A 25113-nucleotide genomic window follows, 5' to 3' on the forward strand; every position below is an offset into this window, starting at 1 on the left:
CTAGCCGGAGGAGACATCTCAGATTATTTCATGCTTCTGTTTTGTCTGGTCTTCAACATCCTTTATCTTCCCTTTCTATATATTTCTAAGGAAAAAGATATGGTTGATAATTATACAAACTCTGTGCAAAGTAAAAAATGCTCTACAGTGTTGAGCTGTTTTCTCTGTGGACATCATTGATAATAATATACTCAAAATGGGCCCACTCGAACATTTTTGCAAGTGTTCTGGACAAAAGGAACAGTGATATTTAGCATTTGGCTATGTGAACTGGCAGAAGTAATGTGGACAGAAAGTAAGGCGAGAAAACAAGGTCAAGGTAGGGAACTATGGAACAAATAAGGGAACTAATCAAACTACCACTAATGTCTGCACTACGGAAGTCACTGCAGCTAAAAGGAAAGGCTTTGCCTAGTCGTCGTCGAAAACATTGATCCTGACATTGACGTCACAAAGTATCTCCAAATAGTAGGAACGAAAAAGCTGGGTCTTGAATGAGATACCCTTGGGAGTATCTGTCACAAGTTCTCTTAGCTGCTGTCATTCAACCTAGGCCAGGAGGAAGCAGGAAAGACATTGCTAGGAAAGGAAGTATAAGGCAAATGAGGGAAAAGAGGAGCTAGCATCTGAGGAAAGATGGAGAACGCTGAGACTTGAATCTCCAAACACTTCAAGCTGAGAAGAGAGCTGAACCTCCTCCCGCTCCCCCCTCCCACTCCATTTGATACAGTACATTCAGGGTCCCCAAAATGAATGTGGTACCAACACTAACATTGAGAAAACAGGGTCTTTCGGTTTGAAAGAGAAAATTTCCACTTGCCCACAAAGGTATTTACAGAACAAGTAATCAACCATGGGAGTTGTTATAGCCAGAGCAGCATATAGGCTAAAAATAAAGAAAGGTCGAGAAGGGTTTAGCTACATTTATAGATACAGGATCTGTAACCTGTTATTAAGGAAATTAAACTGTCTGGTGCTAAAGCCTGACAAGCCAGTGGACAAGCAGCTTTCCAGTGACATGTCCCCTGGTGCCATCATCAGAGACAAGCTCCCTGGCAGATGGACTCAGCTGGTGATGGGCTCCTCCCTCCCCCATTGGCCTGTTACAGCCTTTCTTCTGTGGTCCCACTGGCTGAACCAGAAAGCAGGCCTACTCTCTGCCTTCAGGGCCTAGCCTTGGCAAACGGAGGTTGGTGTGGTCCATTCCCAAGCATCTTCAGAATAAAGGACCTCAGAGGATTCCAAAGTGTCGTGCTAGAAGTCAGTCCTATATCCTCTTGTCTTATATAAAAGGTTCTCCAAGCAAATGTTCTTCAAGCAAAGAAGCTCATGGATACCAACATCCAAGGATGCTCAGGTCTCTTATAAAATGGCTGAGTGTTTGCATATAATCTTTGCTCATCCTTCTATCTACTCCAAATCACCTCATTTCTTATTATATCAACAATGTAAATGTTGTATATGTCATTTTTATACTGTTTTGTCTAGGAAATAATGACAAGAAAGCAACAACCTGTACACACTCAGCAGGATGCATCTTTTCAAATATTTTTTGGTTGAATCCTCAGATTTGGGAGTAGTAGATACGGAGGCCAGTTATTTTGAGAAATGGAAAGGACTTTATTGCATATAGAGATGGAAGGACATTCCAGACAGGATGATGCTATGAGAAAGGCCATGGGGTGAAAGCCCATGAGGTGGCCTGGGGGCTGGCTAAGTAGAATAGAGCATGTGACAGAAAGGGACTGACAAGTTGTTATGTGTTAGGTAGCTGCAATGAGTGGGAACTAGAGAAAGAAGAGATGAGGAGTCAAAACAGAGTTCTGGAGAGGTGTGCAGAGACTAAACCTGAAGGAGTCTTTGTACATGGCATTGAGAAGAAACTTTACTTTCTAAGACCAATGACAGGAGTTTAAATAGGGTAGTAACATACTGGATTTAAGTTAGAAAGATCAGTCTTAATATTCTAAAGACTTTTTCATGACTTGGGAAACTGTATCCAATAGGATAGAAAAGGAAGAGGACTTAGATTGTAAAAGGATCTGAAAGAAAACACATCAAAATTTCAATAATGAATATGTCTAGATAATTCTGATGATTATTTATGTTTATATTCTTGTTATTTTCCCCAAACTTAACTAAATGAGCATATTTCTTTCTTTCTTTCTTTTGTTTTGGTCAATTGTGGAGCTTGGACTCAGGGATTGGGTGCTATCCCTAAGCTCTTTCATTCAAGGCTAGTCAGTGCTCCACCACTTTGAGGCACAGCTTCACTTCCAGTTTTCTGGTGGTTAGTTGGAGGTAAGTCTTATGGACTTTCTTGCCAGAGCTGGCTTTCAACTGTCAGATTATAACCTCCTGAGTAGCTGGGATTACAGTTGTGAGCCACTGGCACCTCACTTGCATAATTGTTATTAGTCAGAAAAGAACTATTTAACAGCTGGTTTTGCTTTTCTTTAAAGGGAAGGCATTTTTCTTGTAGTTATGTAGAAGAGATATCAAACTTGTATGTGTCAACAATCCAGGGCAAAGGTTAGGAACTCTGTAAAGAAAAGGTTCTGTGCTTGATCTCAAAGTCTGATGCAGAATAGGGATCTTGGAATTTATTGAACATGTAACTCCTGAAGAGAAAACAAGCATTGTCTCATGAGATAACAGGTAAGTCAGCTGCTCCAGCACCATTCATCAAACCAGCTAACCATTACCTTTTAGCTGCTGCTTCTGTTATAACATTTTCCATATCATCCCCCATATCATCAGGAGGCTAGTATGTCCTATAGAGAGGATGTAGAGGTAGAAGTTAAGAGAGAGAAAGGGAGGAAGGAAGGGAAAGAGGGAGAAAGGAAGAGAGAGAGAGACAAAAAGAGGGAGGGAGGAAAGGCAAGGGTACTAGTGACGGTGTGGAAAAAGGGGAACTCTTGTACACTGTCAGTGGTGCACAGCCATTACAGGAGATGGTATGGAAGTTCCTAAGGAAATTAAAAATAAGACCAGCGTATGATACAGCTCTCCCAATACTAGGTCTACACCCAAAGACAATGAGACCAGTTCCCTATAAAAATATATGTACCATCACATTCACTGGAGCATTATTTACAATAGCCAAGATATGAAACAACAATGTCTGATGTCTGTTGATAGATGAATGGATAGAGGAACACACAGGTCCATGGCTTAAAGACACACTAGATGCTCATATCGCCAAGAAGCTCTTGTTCATTAAACTTGAGGAGAAAACTTAGATCCTACAGTCTGTGAAACTATTTCCATGAAATAAACACCTACCTGCTAATCTACTGTAGACAAAGAGAACTTGCTACATGCTCAGTACCACACTGGGTTCTGGAAGATATACAACATAGTTCTTTCTGCCTGTCTTCCACAAGGTGGTTGAGATTGCTAAGAGTTAATGTTTGTCATTCATGTTTATCAATTTATTAATAGTTTATTACAAAGCACTTTCACACCCATCCAGTCAACATCTGTAATGGTAGACAGTGATGGTAGACATATCTATCTATCTATCTATCTATCTATCTATCTATCTATCTATACATAAAAGGCCTCTGTAGACCAAGTCACTTTCCCAGAGCTGTCACTAGCAGAGGAAGAATTGAAACCCAGATCTTTGGATTTCTTACAAACTCACTGTCAGCAGAACCTATACACAGGTCTAGAAAAAAGCTTTATTAAAATTTACACAGGTATTGTGGTGCAAGCCTGCAATTCCCACATTCAAGAGGTTGAGAGAGAAAAATAATGAGCTTAGGTCAGCTTGGACTACATAGTGAGATCCTGTCTCAAACAAACAAAGAAACACGCATGCATGCATGCATACATACACACACACACACACACACACACACACACACACACACCTACAAAAGCCACCCCAATAAAAACATAAACAAAAACCATGTCACATAGGGGAAGTCAGAGGGAGTCCTTATTTCTGGCCCATTGCTAAAGCCAATACCTTAATAGAAAGACAAGGAAAAGTATGGTAGATCTTTGAGAGCATCTTCTTTTTTGAGTGGGGGTGGGGCTTTAAGTGATGGCCTAGGTGTTGTCCTTGGGCTTTTTGCTCAAGGCTAGCACTATGTCACTTGAGTCATAGCTCTACTCCCAGCTTTTTGCTAGTTAATTGGAGACAAGAGTCTCATGGACTTTCCTGCCCAGGCTGGCTTCAAATGGTAATATTTAGATCTCAGTCTCCTGAATAACTAGGATTATAGAATGAGCCACTGTAATCAGCAGGATACATATATATATGTATCTATGCACACTCATATGTATATATGTATATATGTGTGTGTGTGCGTGCATACTTTTTTTGCGTGGGGGGGGCAGGCAGGGCTAGTCCTGGTTCTTGAACTCAGGGCCTGAGTGCCATCCCTGAGCCTCTTTATGCTCAAGGCTAGTGCTGTACTACTTGAGCAACAGTACCACTTCCAGCTTTTTCTGAGTACTTTATTGAAGATAAAAGTCTCACAGATTTCTGTTTCTGGACTGGTTTTGCGCTGGGATCTCAGATCTCAGCCTCCTGAGTAGGATTACAATGTGACCCACCGGCACTGGGATTAATTTTTATTTTTGCCAGTCTTGGGGCTTGAACTCAGGGCCTGGGCACTGTCCTTGAGCTTTCTCAAGGATAGCAATCCACCACTGGAGCCACAGTATCACTTCTGTCCTTTTCTGTGTATGTGGCACTGAGGAATCAAACCCAGGGCTTTGTAAATGCTAGGCAAGCACTCTACCACTAGGGCCTCTATTTTTTTTTTTTTTAGCATCTTGTTTTATTAAACAAATTGGTTAAAGACCAAAGCCAACAGGTGAGGACTCAAAGGTCCATTATGTTCAGAAGGACTTACTCAATGAAGAGGAGGGCATCCAGGGTTTTAGCTGCACTGAAGGTGAGCCCAATTTTATCCTCCAACATCAGTTCTTGAGGGCTTAGGGAGGCCACCACTGAGGTAGAGGCCTTGGTGCCACAACTGACACATAATTAGACAGTTATGAGGGCCCATGTGAACTTGTGTCCCTTGGGTGAAGCTCAAGGATCAAATGGACCAAGTGCAGAATCTGATGAGCAATAACAGAGAAAGTAGAAAGAATGGGCCGAGAGATTAGCCTAGTGATAGAATGCTTGCCGGGCATGCATGAAGACCCAGATTTGATTCCTCAGTAGAAAAGTCAGAAGTGGTGCTTTGGTTCAAGTGGCAGAGTGCTAGGTTTGAGGAAAAAACTCAAGGACAGTGTTCAGACCCTGAGTTTGAGCCCCAGAACTGGTGGGAGAAAAAAGTAGAAAGAATTTAGAGAAAATTCCAAGCATACTGGTTATTCCTGTAAAATGGAATCAGATTCTATATAAAAGGATTCTTGTTCTTCCTTATTCTACACTATGAGAACTCTTTACTCACAGGTCTAGGTTCTGCCCTCTGGAGCAAGTCAGTCCTATATTCCTACTGTAGTATTTCAGTTATCAGAAGTTAGCTCTCATATGTTTTCCTTCAACTTTTACTCAAGTGATAAAGATCACATGGTATTGGTTACTTTCTATGGGGCTCTTCCGGTTCTTTCAGGAACATTCTAGAACACCACATGGAGAATGAATGTATTACTCACACACAACTCATGGCAGGTGTGGTCTAAATAGCTTTAGTACAATGGAGCCATTACGGCTCCTGACCTGTACATTGTACTTTCACATGTCTATGATACTACTGGCTACGGGACAACCTTCCACTGTTGTACTTAGTCAAAAATTTCAGAACTTTTTATGTGATTTAGATTTTTTTTTGTCTTCTCAGCTAAAAAGCTGATGCAGAATAAGACGTAAATGCACTGAGGTAAAAATACAACTTAGTGTCTCAGACATGGCCGAAACAGTCCCAGTTTTTTGTTGCTTTATTGCTGTCCTACAGTGGGATGGGAAGAATGTGAAAAAAGAGACAAGAAAAGGAATCAAATTTTGATGAGGAAATTCTAAGAAACCAAACCACTGTTACCTTATTTCTTTCTTAATATGAGCTTGGTTTTATATGTTAAGCCAAAGCAATCTCTATAATTCTGGGCTCACATTAGGTCCTCAAGGAGTAATTACTGGTGGGAAAAGTCATACCCCTTATTATGGTAACCTCATTAAGAAAGGCGATTCCTTCAGTACCATTTACTGAGAGCCAGTTGGTCTCTAGTGCTGCCCCCCCCCACCCTCTTCTCTGGAAAATGCACTCTTAGGGGTTGTCTCAACATCTTTGCTCACACATTTGATGCTAAACCCATTGATCACACAAACCAAAGGGTGAAAGAGACTCTCAATAGCACAAGTCTGAAATAGTAGTAGAAGAAACATAGACTAGGAAGACTGCTCTATTCAGATGAGCTATCCCAACAGGAGCTCTCTTATCAGAACCATGCCAAAATTCTGTGCTGGCTCAGACTTACCACTCTCCCTTCCAATGGGATGATGCACTGATGAGACAGTTACAATACAGAGCGGTGATGGATGACTTATTTTTACATGCTTTATGTTTATATACATGCTTTTGCACATTCCTTTTGACAGCAGTCTAATTTTGTAAGAGTTTGCCAGCTAGAAGGTGCCCTCCAAAAATTACCAGATGTGTCAAAGATCCAACTCGTGTTCGTCAGTAACACATGGTTAGTTTTGGAGCCAATCAGACAAGCATAAGTCACTGGCTAAATGCTACTTGTCTGAGGACTGGTGGATTGGTCTTACATTGAGTTTAGTTTATTTTGGATACTTTTTTCTCCACTTTTTTTTTAATCACCAACACAACTTCTGAAAGGGGATGTCAATTCCTCATGTCAATTCTCAAAGCCATAAAGGACTATGGGGCACAACTTTTTAGAAACCATCATTACTATAAATAACTGTATAGCAGGAATAGGTGAAAATGAGAACATGGCAGTCCTGAGAGCTGTATGGAGGTGAGACACACACAGCACTGTCTCCAGGACCCCCACTTACCAGCTTGCTTTTGACCAACTTTTCTATTGCACTGACAAGATCTGCAGCAGTCGGTACTTCAGTGGTAGCCTGTCGGGCTGCTAGCAAAGAGGAGGACTGTAAGACATTGGACAGCAAAGGAAAAGCAGATTAGCAAGGAGTGAGGAACAGCAATGAAGACACAAAACAGAAAGTCCAAGGCTGAAGGCAGACCAGGGAAGCATAGCTCTGTATTAAAAGGGAAGAGATAACAGAGGAAGGTGGAGGGTTGTAGGGGTGGATAGGCCTGCCAGATCCTTGTCAGAAATTCTGGCCAGCAGCAAAGCATGGATGAGCCTAGGATCTCCTTAAACAGACCTCTGGAGGAGCTGAGAGGAGGGGCCTTCAGTCCCTGGAGCTCAATAGGTTAGGGCTGCACCTAATGATTGAAGGCTATAACTGGCTGCTTTGTAGACAAACATGGTTGCAGTCATGATGGGATGCCCATTGCTATTCCAGGGTGTGGAAGGAACCAATAAACCCAACTTCTGATGTGTCCCAAGAAGCTGAATAGTCCTTGTTTTCCTGTAGCCTCAGATATTGGTCTTTGCTATGTATCATGCAAAAAGGCTGGAAGTAGAACACTTAGAGTCCAGCAAGCTAGATACCCCATCCCCTTATTTCCTTCCTCTCTATCTTACACACACACACACACACACACACACACACACACACACACACACACACCTTCATAAAACATAGTTAGCAATGGTGAAGTTCCCCCAATTGGAACTCTGGAAGGTAATAAAAGGTTTTGGCAGAAGCTGCACAGCACATGCAGAGGTACCCAGGACCATCCTATTCACAGCAGAAGGAGGCTCAGGTACAGACAGGCCTCCCCATGTCCCTTTTTCCCCTTTCCTCTTGTCTCAGCAGTAGGACTTGTTCATGTGACTATCTGTTTAATGGTTTGGGGATCCCCAGTCACTGAAGGACAGTGTTTCTCTGTTCATTTGTTTGTTACCTCCTCCTCTGGCCTGAGACATGGCGGGAGGGAGGCTAACCCTGCAAGCACTTGTGTGTGCTTTGATCCCTGAGAATCAGAACACAGGGCAACAGTGTTCCGAGGCTGGGGCTCAAATATAAGCACTCTGGGTGGGAGTGAAAGCTGAATGTCCTGGCCTTTCCTCAACTCCAACTTTCTCCCTTATGTTAGAAGTAGAGTTTCAAAGGGAAAGCCTCTGTCTAATCTAAGGGGTTTTGTTCCTTTATTTGTTTAAAGACTTTTTCTTAAAGGCTTTTCTTAGGTCTAAGGGTGGGGGGATCAAATACATTCAATTAAGAAAGATAACAATATTCCCTTTCTCCTGGAGGAAAAAAATAATCCTAATTTGGAAAGCCATGTTATCCTCCTAGATCTAGTAATGCTATTTCTGTGAACATGTTCCAAGGACATACATCAAAAGAACAAATGCTGTATGTACACAGTGATCCACAGAGGTAATGTTCAGCGACGCAAAGACTGAAAACAGTCTACTAGAATACCCTAAAATGGGCAGGCCAAACAACAAAACATCTGGTAAGATCATAGTTTTGAATGTAAAATCATTGAGATTCTAGGAAATGATAATAATGCACTGAACCCATTATATGCATATTATAGTTGTAAAATATCTATACTCATTAATAGAAATTAGTAGCAAACAGAGAGAAGGTAATTACGGTAATTACATGCATTACAATGGATGAACTTGGTTGTTTTTTTTTTTTTTCTTTTTTGCCAGTCCTGGGCTTGAGCTCAGGGCCTGAGCACTGTCCTTGGACTTTCTCAAGGCTAGAGCTCTACCACTTGAGCCTCAGTACCACTTCCAGTTTTTTTCTATGTATGTGGAACTGAGTAATGGAGTCTGAGTCTTCATGCATGCTAGGCAAGCACTCTACCAGTAGGCCAAACTCCTGGCCCTGGATGAACTTTTAACATGTTAATTTCACATTGTGGTAAAATGGTTTTAATAACTCCGCCTCCATTTGCTAGATGTTCTGAGGATCATCCTAATCCCAAATTTTCTGAAATAACAAGTGTACCAATGTCAAACAAGCTGGTCTGAGGAAAGAGAGTTCACATGTTCAACAAAGAAATATTGCCACTATCCTATTTCTGGCTGGCAAAAAAAGTTAAAAATTACTCAGAAGTAATATAGCACCCATTTTCCCTAAACAAGCTGTGTTTGAGGGAGCTCACAGGAGAGGGTTCATGACCTTTCCTATCTTACACAAGCTGGTCCCTCTACAGAGGCTTGTGTGCATAATAGACAGTGGAACAGGAGAGCTCTTCCCCCACACATGCTCACTGTTGACATGATATTTTATCAGGGAAGGCCTCAAAGAACTCAGCAGGCTGGTTTGCATTCCCATTAAGGTGTAGTGTGGGCATCTCTGCCTTTGGGATGCCAGGATGGGCATAATGCCATGCTTCCTACTGCTTTTCCTTTCCCACCTCAAGAGCTGGAGATCTAGACATAAGAGATCAGGGCTCCAACATCATCTGAGGAAAAGGCCCTAAGTGTGTATTTCATGTGGCTAAGTTCCATGGTGGAGGAAGTTGCCACTCATTGTCCTACCCCTGGACTGTCCCTCTAACTTGCACAGATGACCTTGAAAAATAGCTGTGGGTTAACAATCAAATGCAAAGCAGACAGCATTAGAATAATTAGATAAAACTGGAAATGCAGACAGAGCCTTTGACTTGTACCTAGCATCACAAAGGCTCATTGCCTGCTTTCATGTGGTGGAAGAAGGCTCCCTTTCCACCTCCACTGCAAGGCCTCAGGGCACACGACGAGTCCAGTGGATGATGGGGCAAGCCATCACTACCATCACAAAATGACACTCGAACAAAATGTGCTGTGTAACCAAATATTCAATGTCCAAAGCAGGTGGATGGGGCATGACTGTAAGGAAGGGATAGACAACACCACACCAACAGCTGCCAGGCTCCAGGTCAGCACAATGGAGTCAGGACGACTAGGTTGGAGACATCTAAGCTGAACTGCTGCGTGAGAGCAATCCTGATGACCACCAGGAGATGAAAGGCGTCTGGACAGGGACCTGCAGTCACCAAGGCACTGAGGAGCTTTGCAGTGTGTTTTATGTTACAGGTTACACTTGCCCATCCTCAACAATAACTTCCTGCTAGCAGCCCCGCAGCCACATGCTGTGATGCTGTGATTCACAACGTTTTGTTTTTTTTTTTATTTTTTTTTGCCAGTCCTGGGCTTGGGCTCAGGGCCAGAGCACCGTCCCTGGATTTTCTCAAGGTTAGGGCTCTACCACTTGAGCCACAGTACCACTTCTGGCTTTTTGCTACTTATGTGGTACTGAGGAATTGAACCCGGGTCTTCGTGCATGCTAGGCAAGCACTCTACCACTAGGCCAAACTCCAGGCCCTTTTTAAAAAAAATTTTTTTTTTTTTTGCCAGTCCTGGGCTTAAGCTCAGGGCCTGAGCACTGTCCTTGGATTTTTCTCAAGGCTAGAGCTCTACCACTTGAGCCTCAGCACCGCTTCCGGCTTTTTCTAAGTATGTGGTACCAAGGAATCGAACCCAGGTCTTCGTGCATGCTAGGCAAGCTCTCTACCACTAGGCCAAAATCCTGGCCCAGATTCACAAGGTTTTAACAGCATGGGGCTTGATTGGAAATCACTGTGATGACATTTTAGAGTTGAGAAGAGGAAAGGCAACTATAACACAGTTTATACAGTGAAATATAACAAAATCATTGCCATCTAGAACCACCACAAATTTCTTATTGATATATAGTTTCTTTTAAAACCTGCTGCCTCCCAAGACAGGACCATTTCCCATTACCAACAGGACAAGTTAATTCTCATTTTAAGAATTCCACACATGTCCCTACACTGCCCAGAACTTCAGAACGGAGCTCCAGAAACACAGCTTCTATATGACTGTGGAGTAGCATGGGGGTAAAGTAGTGAGGGAGAGAGTGTCACAGACCCTTATCTCACATACAAAAAAAAAAAAAGAAACATAGCAGGCTTTAGATACTGCTCTTTCCAGTGAGAAAGCAGAGGCCCTACCATCTCATCCTGTGTGGGGTCGTTGTCAAAGATCTTCATGGGTGGAGGGAGAGGTGTGTGTGATTCTTCATCTGGCTCATCTTCGCCCCAACCTTTCTTGCTCTTCTAGAACAAAAGACTGGTATTAGTTACTGTTTCATAGAGTAAAAATGTGCTATCTTTTCCTCTTTGGTTTCTTTCTCTGTAAGATGGATATATCCACTTATCAAAGGACAATGAAAACCAAATGGTGGCAAATACCCTCTAAAAATGAAAAACAAAACATTTATCTTATTGATTTAAAAGAAAGAGAGAGAGAAAGCTGAAATTTATAATTTTAAATTTAAAATCACTTTTAATTTTTCTGAATGGCTGCTAAACTGTCATGCAAACATCGGACTTGTGTCATTCCCAGCAGGGGACATGGCTGGTGGCATAAAGTTCCAAAAAGAGTGAATCTGGTTACACAAGTGGAAATATTTATCAGCTTCATCAGATAAGTTATATAGAGTAAACATTTATCTTTAATGTATCCCCTATATTTTGATGATAGATTCTCGGCTTTATAAGATCACCCACCCTAACCTGGCAGCTAATACTAGGTCTCTGAGGGAGATCAGATGGTCATCACCCAAGTCCTTTCAGTGTGAGTCTGAGCTAGCTTACCACTGGATAGTCCATTAAGTTCCCACTGAGCTGAGTCCTTGCCTAATGTGACCTTTGTCTGTTCTTCATAGCTGTTTCCTCTGCAGCACTTCATTTTTTCTTTTGTGTGCCAGTACTGGGGTTTAAACTCAAACCCTGGGCACTATCTCTGAGCTTCTTTTCCTCATGCTGGTGTTCTACTACTTGAGCCATGTCTCCATTTCCTGCTTTTTGCTATTTAATTGGAGAGAAGAGTTTCATGGACTTTCCTGCCCTGGGTAGCTTCAGAGTACAATCCTTAGATCTCAGATTCCTCAGTAGTCAGGATACAGGCCTGAATCACTAGCACCCAGCCAAAGAGTCCTTTTACATGTAGCACTGCTTCAGAGACTTGAACACAGTTCAGGCTTCTGCTGGTCTCCATTTTCTCAATTTCAGTCTAAACAGGTCTGGCTGGTTTTGTTGTAGTCTTGATGACCATCTGCCTTTTCTCAGGTCAGGCCATTATCTCCAAATCTGGTAAAATGGGTTTCTTTCCTTCTCTTCTCTTCTCTTCTCTTCTCTTCTTTCCCTCCCTCCCTCCCTTCCTCCCTATCTCTCCCCCCCTCTCTCTCTCTTCCTTCCTTCTTTCCTTCTTTCCTTCTTTCCTTCCTTCCTTCCTTCCTTCCTTCCTTCCTTCCTTCCTTCCTTCCTTCCTTCCTTCCTTCCTTCTTTTGGTGGGTCATGGGGCTTGAATTTGGCTTGGGCACTGTCCCTGAGCTCTTCAGCTCAAGGCTACCGCCCTATCCTAGAGCCAAGCCCCACTTCCCATTTTCTAGAGGTTAACTGGAGATAAGAATCTCAGGTCCCTTTGTGTCTGGGCTGGCTTTGAACCTTGATCCTCAGATCTCAGCCTCCTGAGTAGCTAAGATTACAGGTGTGAGCCACAGCGCCAGGCTATAAAATGGGTTTCTATCTGCAGATATTTTAGGTGCTGATCAGTTTCTGAATTGGTCACAAAGCAAACCAGCCAAGTCTCAAATAAAAAGAACTCAAATCACTGAGGCTCAAGATGACAAACTACTGAAGGCTAGAGACTGACTCGGACAGGCATGTTGAGGGTCCACTCTGGATTGGAAGAGTGGGGGAGGCCTCTGGGACTGTACCTCATCGGCACTGTCTCCCTGTGGTGTCGTCTCATCCCCAGGCTTGGGAGATCCCAGGTCAAAACTCTTCCGGCCATCTCGCACTTTCTTCTGCTTTTTGATGTTTCCATCTGCTTTCCCACTGTTGAGTCGACGCACGGGACTTGTCAGCCACTTTTTAAGGGTGTTGGTGGAGCGCTTGGGACCTGGGGAACTGTGGATGGAGTTCAGGGAGGACTGAGTCTGCAAGTTGGCCACGGACTCTGATTTGCCTCCATTTTCACTGGAGGAATGAGAATATGCATCTGAGGAGGAAGAACAGAAGGAGAGAGCCATGTCAGAGGAAGAGTCAGGCAGCTCCATCCTCAGAAAGCTAGGACACAGGTAATAAGTAGGTCAAGTATACCAGTCAAGAGACAGAATAATAGCTGATGCTTAGTCAACTGTTAACAGATGAGAAGGTGCCGCTCCAGGAGCTCTGGGGAGAAAGGAGGGGCTGGAAGATCCCCTGCTTCCGTGGAGTTTATATTCTGGTAGGGAACACGTATAATAGACGAGGATAACATAATGGAAATGTTAAGTGTCACAAAGTGAGAAGAGCTAGCTAAAAGATAAAATGAGGCAAGGCAGTAGGGATGGAGGGTGCAAGTTAAATAGATGAGGGAATGTCTCATAACTTGATATTTGAGCATAGACTGAATGGCGGTGAGGAAGAAACCATGTGTCCACCTTGCAGGTGGCATTGAAGGAAAGTGAAGGAAGAGCAAACACAAAGGTCTCACTGCAGGACCGAGGTAGGAGAGAGGTGGCTTCAGTGGAGGGAGCAAAGTGAACCACAGTTAAGGGAGAATAATTCAAGAAGCAGTTTGAACTGGAACTGGGTGTTGAGTATTATGCTTCCAGCCCTTTAAAAACCCAGGACTTTGTGCATGCTAGGCAAGTACTCTACCAGTAAGCCACACTCCCGGCCCCTGCCTTCAGCTTTTACCTGGAGAGAAAACCCACCAGAAGATGAACTAGAGAGAACAATATACCTTACAACCCACAAGAGCATTCTGGTTTCTAGTTGAGGCCAGTAGAAATAGCCTAGGAAGCTATCATACTGATCCAGGTAAAGGAGGGTGGTAGCTGGGAAGAGGGAAGTACCAGGAACTGCTAAGTCTGAATTCTGGGTGTTTTGACAGCAGAGTCAGTAGCATTTTCTCACAGGCTGTGCATGGGCTATGAACAAAGCAGAACCAAGATGATTTGGTTTTACCCTGAATTACCATTTGGATGAGATAAGGAGGAGCAAGTTTGAGAGAGACATCTTTTTTTTTTAAAAAAATTATTAACACTGATTTTTTATATTATATTTCAAATGTCAAGTTTAACAAACAAGTATTCAAGAATGGAATCTATATGCAATCACTGGCACATAAATTTAAGAACAACATTAAGGGGCCGGGAGTTTGGCCTCGTGGTTAAAGTGCTTGCCTAGCATGCATGAAGACCCGGGTTCGATTCCTTGGTACCACATACATAGAAAAAAGCCGGAAGTGGTGCTGAGGCTCAAGTGGTAGAGCTCTAGCCTTGAGAAAGTCCAAGGACAGTGCTCAGGCCCTGAGCTCAAGCCCAGGATTGGTAAAGAAAAAAGAACAACATTAAAATTAAGCTGAGAGTTTATATGTTATACATATATTGGTCTATTTATCAATATGTCTATAGAATATATATCCCATCATAGATTTATATGTCTATATATTTATATCTCCAAGTTCATGTCAATGACCTTGAGTACCTGAGTATTGAGTCATCGCTCTTGCACTGTTTGGATCTAATATCCACGTATCAAGGAGACTATGCATCTTTTGTTTCTTTGGTCTTGATTTATCTCACTCAACATGATTTGCTGTAGTTCCATCTATTTCCCAGCGAATGCCATTGTTTTATCTTGTCTGGTGGCTATGTAGAATTCCATTGTATATATGTACCACATTTTTGGGGGGGATCCATTCACCTATAGTGAGGATTCTAGGTTGTTTCTATCGCTTAGCTTTGTAAATAGTGCAGCAATGAACATGGCTGTGCAGGTGTCCTTATATCCTGGGTTATGATGCTCAGGGTAGATGTCTAGGAGTGGTATGGCTGGGTTGTAGGGAAGGTCTATGTTTAGTTTTTTGAGGAATCTCTAGACTGCCTTCCAGAGTGGCTGTACTAGTTTACATTCCCACCAGCAGTGCAGCAGGGTCCCACGTCCCCACCAGGATTTGTTGTTGTGTTTCAGACATTTTTGAGGTGCCTATTAGATGTGAGTGGAGAAGTGTACAGCAGCTTATTATTAAATCTAGAGCTTAGAGGTGAAAGATGGTAAGCTGCAGAAGACTGGAAGGTTGGCAGTAAAGCCGTGGTGTTGGCAGCTGTAAAGCTCGGTAACATCATCAAAGGACATAAAGAGGGAGGAGGGAGACATCCAAGGACACCAAGGAAGAGGAAAGGACAAGGGAACAGCCAGAGATGCAGGAGAAGACTTAATGAGTGGGTGTACTGGAGGTTGTACACAGGAAATGTTTCAGAGGAGAGTTAGCTGTGTCAAATGCTATCTGATAGGTCAAGAGGGTTGACCCAAGAACAAAGTCTTAAACTTTAACAACATGGAAGTCGTTGATGACTTTGCACAAAAGCAGCTGTAGTAGAATAGAGGAGGCTGAGCCTGATTAGACAGTTTCAGAGAATGGGACAGAGGAAGGAGACAGAGAACACTTGTTTTGTTTTAAAGGGATAGTGATTAGAGATCAAAGGAGTTTGTTTTGTTTTTTTAAATGGAAGAAATCAGCATATTGTTTGTAAGATGCTATGCCATTTATTGTCTATTTTCAATGTTGTTATGTGCTTGCAATAGCCTAAGCATTTTACATGAACAATTTTATTTCACTCTCACTACAACTCTATGAGGAGGGTCTATCATCCTAATCTAGAAGAGGAAACTGCAGCTCAGCGCTGGTGTGTCATGACAGTAATACTAGTTACTCAGAAGGCTGAGATCTGAAGGATTGTGGTTTAAGGCCAGTCCAGGTAGAAGAGTTTGCTAGACTCCATTTCCAAAATAACCAGAAAAAAGGAGGGCTGGAGGGTGGCACAACTGGTAGAGTGCCAGCCTACCAAGAATAAGGCCGGAGTTAAAACTCTAGCACCATAAAGAGGGATAGTAGGAAGGGAGGAAACCACAGACTTAGAGAAGCCAGTAAATTTGTCCAAGGACATCCAGCTCCAAGGATGAGGAGACCTATACACTAGTCAGAAGGACTTGAGCGCTAAACTTCCCTTTTGAGCCTTTCGTTCCTGTGTCAATGCTCAGTTTTCAGATTGTGGAATGATGTATAAAACTGAAGGCAAACACATATAGGGAAGACACACTGTTCTGTGGAACAAGGGAGCTAGGAAAGCCTTGAGTCCAATCTGGGCATGTGAGAATAGCCCAAAGCCAAATCTCATTAAATTTCTCTCAGATTGTTAACATCTGAATACCCATTAGACTCTGCAGTGCCCAGAATTAGACTCTGCCAATTTTGGCTTACAAAAACAGCTCTGAGTTATCCAGAAAGAAATTCATTATGCCCCTGTCAGATGTCTTCTCTTGCTGCTTCTGGGTATGGTTCTTGGTTCTAATAGTGTTAAGGAAGTTAAGGTTTTAAGAATTCCAGAAGTTGCATAGTAAACAGTGACAATGGCACAGAAACCAAGATGCTAGGCAAAAACTACTAACCAATAACAATGTCACAGAGTACCTTCTAGGCAGTGTGTGCAAAAGACATATAGATTTGGATTTGGATTTTCCTTTCATAAATCCCTGCCTAGACACACACACACACACACACACACACACACACACACACACACACAATGGTAGAGAAAAAGAACAAAGTAGCAAGACAGCACACACATGGAGATAAATTCATAAAGTAATGTGTGATTAATAGCCACAGACTGGCAAGGATACTGGCTGATAAGTAAGCAGAGTTCAGTGGAGGGTCATCTCAGAGTGGGCAGGGCTGGTCTGAAAAGCTGTAATAGAAGAGATGTAGTTGAACAGAAAAGGAGGGAAAGTATTCCCAATGGAAGGGCCAGCAGGAACAAAAGCATAAAGTCAGGGAAATAGAAAAAGAAGCTAAGCACCCCATGACAGATCCTTTAGAATGAAATAAAAATTAATAGGAAGGACAATAAAAGGTTTGTAAGATTTTTCAATAACAAACTGGAGGAGTATAAACTGTGGCGATTCTGCTGGGAAATGATCTGAAAAGAAGATGCTTCCTTTGGTTTTATAAATCAAATTGGCAACTGTACACAGCTGAGTACCAGGAAGAAGTTGGAAGCATGGTTTACACAGGGTTATGCATAGGAACAAATGTGGACTTGTTTTTTTTGTTGTTGTTGTTGGTCATGCGACTTGAACTCTGGGTCTGGGCATTGTCCCTGAGCTCCCCAGCTTTACCACTTGAGCCATAGCACCACTTCCCATTTTCTGGTGGTTAATTGGAGATAAGAGTCTCATGGAGTTTAGTGCCCGGGCTGGTTTTGAACCTTGATCCTCAGATTTCAGCTACCTGAGTAGCTAGGATTACAGGCATGAGCCACCAGCGCCTGGCCAGATGTGGGGCATTTTAAAGTCTATACTTTCACTAGTGTCTGGGTGATAGTATTTCTATAATGCTTCTTCTCATCACCAACCTGATCTTGGGACAACACCTGACCAACTGTACCTCAAGCATACATCCCAAAGGTGCCAGATGGTGCCAGTTTGCATACTGATATTTAAACCAAATACATGACTAGGTATTTAAACAAAGATTTCAGTGGCTTTCACACTTACTCAAAGACTGAGTCACTTTTTCCTAACCTAATTTTGTCCTAGACCTAGACTGAGGAGCTCCAGTGTAGCCTTGGAAGCCTTTGGGCATAGACAAAGCCAATAGAGAAGAAAGGAAATTCTGAAATAAAGTGAACAAATGGGCCTGCCAAGATAGCTATCTCCAGCTTCCCCCCCCACTCCACCCTGGCTGACTTAGAGGGCACCAGCCTCAGGTTTGCTGGACTTGATTCTGCTGGGAATTTCTCAGAGAGGGTCAGAGCAGAGCATTTGCCTTTAGAAGTATAAAAAGTCAATTCCCCCAATTCCCTTGTATGAAGAATAACCTACAGGGTTGCTCCACTCAGGGAAGTCGACTGACTTGGTTGGCATCCCTTTAAGGACAAAGTTGTAACCTTATCTCAGAGAATTCCTTGTTGGCTGTTGTCTGGGGTATGTTGATATTATTTCTGAAGTGTTTGCTATGGGTCCAACTCCTGTCCTCAGAGCCCCATGATAAACATCTCCAGAAACACTGGTAGTAAAAGCAGGGCCTCTCTGCTATCTGTCTGCTGATAAGTGGTGGACATTTTTCACTCACCAGGCCCCTGGGATGCATCAGGCTCTACTGAGTCAGAGCCTTTAAAACATAGATTTATCAGCATACATGTGTCAGCAGAACTAGAGGCCTAGCCACATTAACAAACAAAGCAGAGTTTTCTATTTCATAGCCTGGCTTTGAGATTGACAAATGTAAATATGGAATGACCATTTCCCCTGCGCTGTTATCATCTGGTTCTGCTTTTGTGCTTTGTGTGTAAATTAATGGTAAGAATACAAGAGTAGAAAATTAGAAATCAAGAGTATTCTCAACATTGTTGTTTGAGTTTATTCTATGTAAACAATTGGAGCCATTTAATTATGGGCCAAGTAATGGGAATCTAAGTGTTGGAAGCAATCTATGATTCATCATCTAATTAGTGGTCTGTCTTGAGATGGAACCATTTTGAAGATACTTTAAATATCTGGTTGTAAAAGAATGCTCAATGCAGTGGCTCATCTGTAATGCTAGCTACCTGGGAGGCAGAGATTAGAAGGATCACAGTTTGAGTCCAGCCTGGGCAAAAATGCAAGACCCTATGTCAAAAATAGCTACAGGTAAAAAGGGACGAGGCATAGCTCAAATAGTGTTTGTCTATCAAGTGTGAGGCCCTGGGTTCCAACTCCCCACCTTCAAAAAAATGTGACATATTTAGACTAGAAATATCTACCAAGTTAACTACTTCATAGGAAAAAGATTGGAACTGAATGCACATTCCATCTTTGGAAAATTGTTCCTGCTAGTTCTATGAATGCTCGTTTTATTATCTTTCTCAGAAGTTCAGTGACTGATTTGTAACAACTCTGACAATAATATTGTTTTTTCATCCAGCCATTCTGGTGGAAAGGGGATGTGTTTATTATGAGTCTCAGGAAGTAGAAAATGGGCGTTCCAGCAAACTGAGGCCCATAGTGGCAGAGGCAAAAAGCTAAAGCAGATCTCGCTGCCCTGCACACGTACTTCATCTTACTTCTCTGTGTTCATCTAATGTGTTCCTTTAGCCTCCTTCTTGAAATTATTGTAAGAAGGTGTATCCAGTCTAATCAGTATTTCAAATATAAGCTTATATATCATTTATCTAACATACAATTTTCAGTGTTGAAAACAGTTTCCAAGTTCATTCTCTCTCTGGGTTTACCAGTCTGTTATAAAGAATATCACAAAGGATAAAGATGAAGAGATGCATAGGACATGTGAAGGAAAAGGCAGGATGTTTCCAGAATTTGTTTGTGTTTGGCCATCTGTAAGCTTTCTGAATCCTGCCTCCCTCTGGAGATTGAACAGAGCTTTATGACAGGCATAGCTGACCAGCTCACTGGCCAACTGAACTTTAACCCCTCTCTCCAAAGGTGTAGGGGGTGAGGCACAAAGTAATTATCATCTAAGTCTGCCCAGCCACTATTTGGAGGCCACTTATCACTTCTGAGATTCCAAGGATTTGAGGAGATACATGCAGAGGAAAACAGGTAAAGGCCTATATGAAAGCTAATGTGTCTGTAGGCAATGTGCAGGGTGGCATCCAAGGCTTTGTATGGCTCCAGATACATGACCATGTAAGCTGGCCTTCTGTTTTCTAACTGTTTTAAATGGCACAATTCAAAATGGAAAACCCGCTGGGTGACAATGGTTCACACCCACAATCCTAGCTCCTCTGGAGTCTGAGATCTGAGAGTCACATTTCGAAGCCAGCCTGGGTAAGAGAGTTTATGAGATTCTCACCTTCAACTCATCATCAAAAAGCTGGAAGTAGAGCTATAGCTCAAGTGGTAGAGCACTAGTTTTGAGCAAAAAAGCTCAGAGATAGCACCCAGGCCCTGAATTCAGCATCGTGGATATGTGAGTGTGCACACAGACAGACAGACAGACAGAGAAAACTCATTATCAATCCGTTCTTGTAAAATTCAGTAACTATTAAACAAAACCCCAAAGCTGTCTTCCACATAATACATCATGTACTTGCTAAAAGATATGGGGTTTAGTTATTCTATATTAACCATACATATCTTATCTAGATGGTAAATATGTCTATCAGTGTCTTTCTGGTATTCAATCATAATGCTGTATTGGAAACTTTGACTCTAATGGCTGTAATCCAAGAAACCACAATGATTCCTAATAGTCACACAAATGGTCCTTTAACCAATCATGTTCTTTTGTTTGGCTTCAGCTATAATGATACAGAAATAATTGCAAACATATGTGTATTGCTTTCCATAGCCTGAGCTGTTTAAGACAAATGTATTTCAACACATCCATATGTAGAGATTATATGACCTAATATTCCTATCTCCTTGGATGATATTTGTCCCACAGGGAATAGTACATATAGAAAAGGGTATGTGAAAAGAAATGGTAAAAAATTCTCATGGTAATAAATATATAAATTCATGTTGGTTTGCAAGTACATAGTCAGAGACCCAGAGTAAATATTAATAAGAGGACATGAGCCTGATGAATCTTTTAGGGGAATGTTTGTGGACATCAAGCTCCTACTTGCATATTCAGTTGAGGTTCCATGGCTGTGTACCACCAGTTCCTGGCATGGCTGGCTTCCCAGCAAGCCATCTGGTTGACCATGTTGGTTCCTGGGCTATTTAGTGCTGGAGAATGAAGAATACTGCTACGGTGATAGCAATAGGAAATGAGACAGAGAGGGAGAAACGTAGTTTCTTAACACTAGGAAATTTGTCCTTGCAATTACTCCTACTGCAATTTTAGACTAAACTTGGCAAATAGATCTTGGCTTGGGATGTTCCTTCTCTGACTTCCAAGTCACATCCAAGTCTCAAAGGCACAGTGCCAGCACCTGCCTACTGCTTATTATGCCAAAGCTCGTACACTTACTTCTAGAGTTGCTTCTCCTCACTATTACTCCTTACCCTATCACTTTACTGAGACTTTGCATGTCTCTATAGCTTTTGCACATCTAAACTCTATGAATTTTGAACTTTTGCATCTGATTTTTCCCATTAAACTAGGAGTTCGAAAACAAAAACAAACTCCATTCAGAACCTCAAGACTACCTTTGTGTTGGCCTTTCTTTCCTACTATACATCTACTTTGTGGTCCCTTTCTTTTCGGGGATTTGTTTACTTATTTTTATTTATTTTATTTTTGGTGCCAGTGCTGGGACTTGAACTCATGACCTTAGACTATCAGTTGGCATTTTCTGCTTAAGGTTGGCCTTCTGCTACTAGAACTATATACCTTCACTTCCAGCTTTTTGATTGTTAATTGGAAATAAGTCTCATGGTCATACCTGATGCTTGTGGCTCATGCTTATAATCCTAACTACCCAGGAGGCTAAGTAAAAGACAGCCTGAGTAGGAAAGTCTATGAGAGTTTTATTTCCAATAAAAACCACTCAGAAAAGACTAGAAGTGGTGCTGTGGCTTAAATGGTAGAGCTCTTAGCCTTAAACACAAAGAAGCTCAGCCCAGGTCCTGAGTTCAAGCCCCCGGACTGGCAAAAGAAAAAAAAAAGGAAAAGAAAAAAGAATTTCACAGTCTTTTCTGCCCAGGCTGACTTCAAGCAGCTAGGATTACAGACATGAGGCACTGGCGCCATGCCTTTTCATTATACTTCTAATCTTGTCCTCCAGAATACACATAGATCCAAACCATAGAAATGATTCCAAATGCAGTGGCCTGCATACAGGGCAGAAGTCCTCTATGATATTAGTCTTCTATAAAAAAACCATTGTCAACAGAAAAACAATCTTGACATGGAAGAGGAGTTAGCCATTCTGGTTTCCATTTAGATCTAGTCTGCTGAATCGTTCTGTAATTCAGTCCATACTCCTCTTCCCTGTTGCCAGGTTCTTCAGTGTTGTCTCCCCTACCTGAGTCCAGGCTTCAAGAATTCAACAGTGGGAGTGGGGCAAGAAATGGGAAGATGAACAAAAAGTCACAGATATGTCGGATGAACTAGGCTAGAGTCCAATGTACAACATGAGGATTACAGTGAGTAGATTTGAGTTGCTCTGGCCACAGAAAAGAAAAGATGATGGGAAAATCATATGAAATGATGGATAGTTTAACTTTCACAATAGGAATCTTTGTAATCTTTGTGACAAGTATTTTTATACAATACAATCCTACATGTCCTATACCTTAAGCATACATAATAAAATTTATTTTAAAGCAAAACATGGTTTCTACTTTCAAGTGACAGACAATAAGAATTAGTAAATATGCCAAAACTCAGATTGCCTGAAACCTGCATTTGTCTACAATTACATCATGAATACACAAAGGGTCATTTAATAACCACACATGGCATATGGCAAGTCCCAAGGATGGAGTAAGCATCTCCTGGCCTTCTTTCTCTACACCACATGATGTGCTATCAGGCTCTACTCCTGGCAGGTAAATCAACTTTCTTTGGTAAAACAGGCCCATTCCAGAGTTTAGGGTGTGCCTTTAAGCATTCACACAAGCTCTGGAAGGGAGACATGAGTTCCCTGAGGTACTATTCACTCTGCCAGCTTCTATAGCAACCTTTCCCGTTTTTCTTTCACATAGTGTAAGCATGTATATGCTCATCCTCAAACCTGCAAATCACATTATAATGTGATTGCCCATTATAAGTGACTGCCCATAACTGAAGACCACACCCTATGAATGACAAGGATAATAACATTTGGTTTCTCTCTCCTACTAGCCAATTCTTCACATAATTTGAAAATGCGAATTCTACATGAACCTTTCGCTTTAGTCTAATTGCTCAGGTCACTGCACCAATCACATTGAATCTCTTATTGCTCACATTACCCTTCAGCTCTCTGCTTGTCTTAGTCCTCCTAGGACTTCTTAATGACTAACTGCAATGTGTTTTCCATTTTCTCCAACATCACCTTTTGTATCATTCTTGAGCACTGACAAATGCTTGTCATTATACTTCACTTCTCTAAGCTAAGCTCTTGAGGACAGAGCTATCCCTCCTTCTTTGTATCCCCGGTACAAATTCTTTGCTCATTAAATAGCTAGTGATGAATAATATCTAAGGACAAAAAGAGAAAAGAAAAAAATAAGAAAAAGATAAATCATTGGATTTTGACTATTTTTAGGCCCTAAAACCTCTAAGAAAAAGTCGATGTTGGTAAAGTTCTCAGTTCTTTAACTATTGGTAACTATGGGTGTATGCCTGTATTTCCTGTGTTCCTTACAATGTTCTAGGTGGCATCCATTTATTTGTTTGTTTTATTTTATGCTGTGTGTGTGTGTGTGTGTGTGTGTGTGTGTGTATGTGTGTGTAACTACTGGAGGGGCTTGAACTCAGGACTTGGGTGTTGTCCTTCAGCTTTTTCTGATAAAAGCTTGAGCCACATTTACACTTGAGGATTTTTTGTTGGTTAATTGGACCTTCCTGCCTGTGGCTAGCTTTGAACCAAGATCCTCAGATCTCAGCTTCCTGAGTGCCAGTGTCTAGCTAGGTGATATCCTTTTAATAATGGTAAGTTAAACAAAGCTACCTCCTTCTTTACTGCAGGGCTTCAAATTTTTAATATGCAAATATAGATGCTGATCCTAAGAGGGGACTTGGCAGCATTTACCAAACTCCTACTAGTATATTCTAGAACATGGCACGGTTGGCATGGACCTTGGTTATAATTCCACCTAATTTCGAGAAGGTGAAAAGTGATTCAGACTCCTGGGAATAGTGTACTGACAGCAGGTTGTCAGCCCAACTCAGAACCTGCTGTAAAGGCCAAAGCAGGAGATAAATTAGAGTCCAGCCCAGTTATTTTAAGCTAATACACCATCACATCAAAGCCTACTCTGAAGCTAGCGGGAAGCTTGCCTGGACTTAGTGGTTATGTGCCCTTCGATAGTAACCTTACCCAACGGTAACTCCCATAGGCTCATGATGGAGGTGGATGGAGGAGTGCAGTGGGGTGACTCTGGAGAGCTTAAAATTGTAATTAAGTGCTGCTTAACTAAAATGCTGCGATGGAAATTCTCCCAGGGAACCTGAAAAATGAAAAAAGAAGAGGAAAACTGTCCATCTGGAGAAAAATAGCAGCGTCAAGGTCAAGTGCCTATTTTCAGTGTCTTTTTTTGGTCAACTACATATTTTTGGTGAAAGATGGGAAAGAAAATGTGAAGGTTCAGAGTCTCTGACCTTAACCTAATTTGAGACGCGTCAGTCTTATCCTTGTCCTGCTTCTCCCAAACACCTATCTACGCTAAGTGAGTATTCCTCAGTTTCTCAATCCTTGGTTTGAAAAACAGTAGAAAAACAAGGTGGGTTCAGTCTGAGCTTCTAACTGAGCTTAGTCTGCATTGCTCAGCTTTGTGCTCCTCATGGGAAGATGCCCCGTGCTTCTCCTCACTGGCTTCCAAGGATATAGAATCAACACTAAGAGTCACACGGTCAGAAAACTTCACTGCCTTTTCCCATCAAGGGCTGGATCATAAATAATCACATTGGTTTTTCAGTATTTTTCTATTTCATACTTAGGAAAAGTTACAAGACTAATACAAAGAATCCCTATATGCCAGACACTGATGATTCATATCTGTAATCCTAGCTGCTTGTAAGGCTGAGGCCAGGAGGATCATGTCAGGTCAGTCAGAGCCATACATCAATATTGCTTCTCTACTAACAGCAGAGCACATGTGTTCCTGTCATCCTATATCCATAGGGGGGGGGGCCTGAGATCCAGAGAAATGTTGTTTTCAGTCAGCCTGGGCAGAAAAGTCCACAATTTCTTCTGAAAAAAGTTGAGTGTGGTGGCATGCATCTGTTATCCCATTATGGCCATAGGACAAAAACAGAAAAATTGTGCTCCAATTGCATGTCTGGGTCATAGCCTATCTCAAAAAGTAACCAATATACAAAGAGCTAGAAGCATTGGCAGGTGCAATAAAGCATCTACCAACAAGCATT

At 42.0% G+C, this 25113-nt stretch overlaps 1 protein-coding gene across 20 annotated transcripts in view; it reads right to left on the minus strand.

The window, feature by feature from the left end:
• Kalrn (kalirin RhoGEF kinase) overlaps positions 1-25113 on the minus strand; it is a 598249-nt gene that overhangs the window by 61582 nt on the left and 511554 nt on the right. For 12 of the 20 annotated variants that reach the window (XM_090345162.1, XM_090345153.1, XM_090345067.1 and 9 more), the window contains 3 exons: positions 12815-13098; positions 11046-11150; positions 6992-7087 (listed from right to left, as the gene is read on the minus strand). In XM_090345162.1, coding sequence (XP_090201288.1) covers positions 6992-7087; positions 11046-11150; positions 12815-13098 — 485 coding nt within the window. The remainder of the gene's footprint in view (positions 1-6991; positions 7088-11045; positions 11151-12814; positions 13099-25113) is intronic. The other 8 variants (XM_090345008.1, XM_090345024.1, XM_090345172.1 and 5 more) reach the window with 3 other exon arrangements.

Source organism: Megascapheus bottae, chromosome 1 (assembly GCF_031878675.1).
Source record: "Megascapheus bottae isolate mThoBot1 chromosome 1, mThoBot2.hap1, whole genome shotgun sequence".
Lineage (NCBI taxonomy): Eukaryota > Metazoa > Chordata > Mammalia > Rodentia > Geomyidae > Megascapheus > Megascapheus bottae.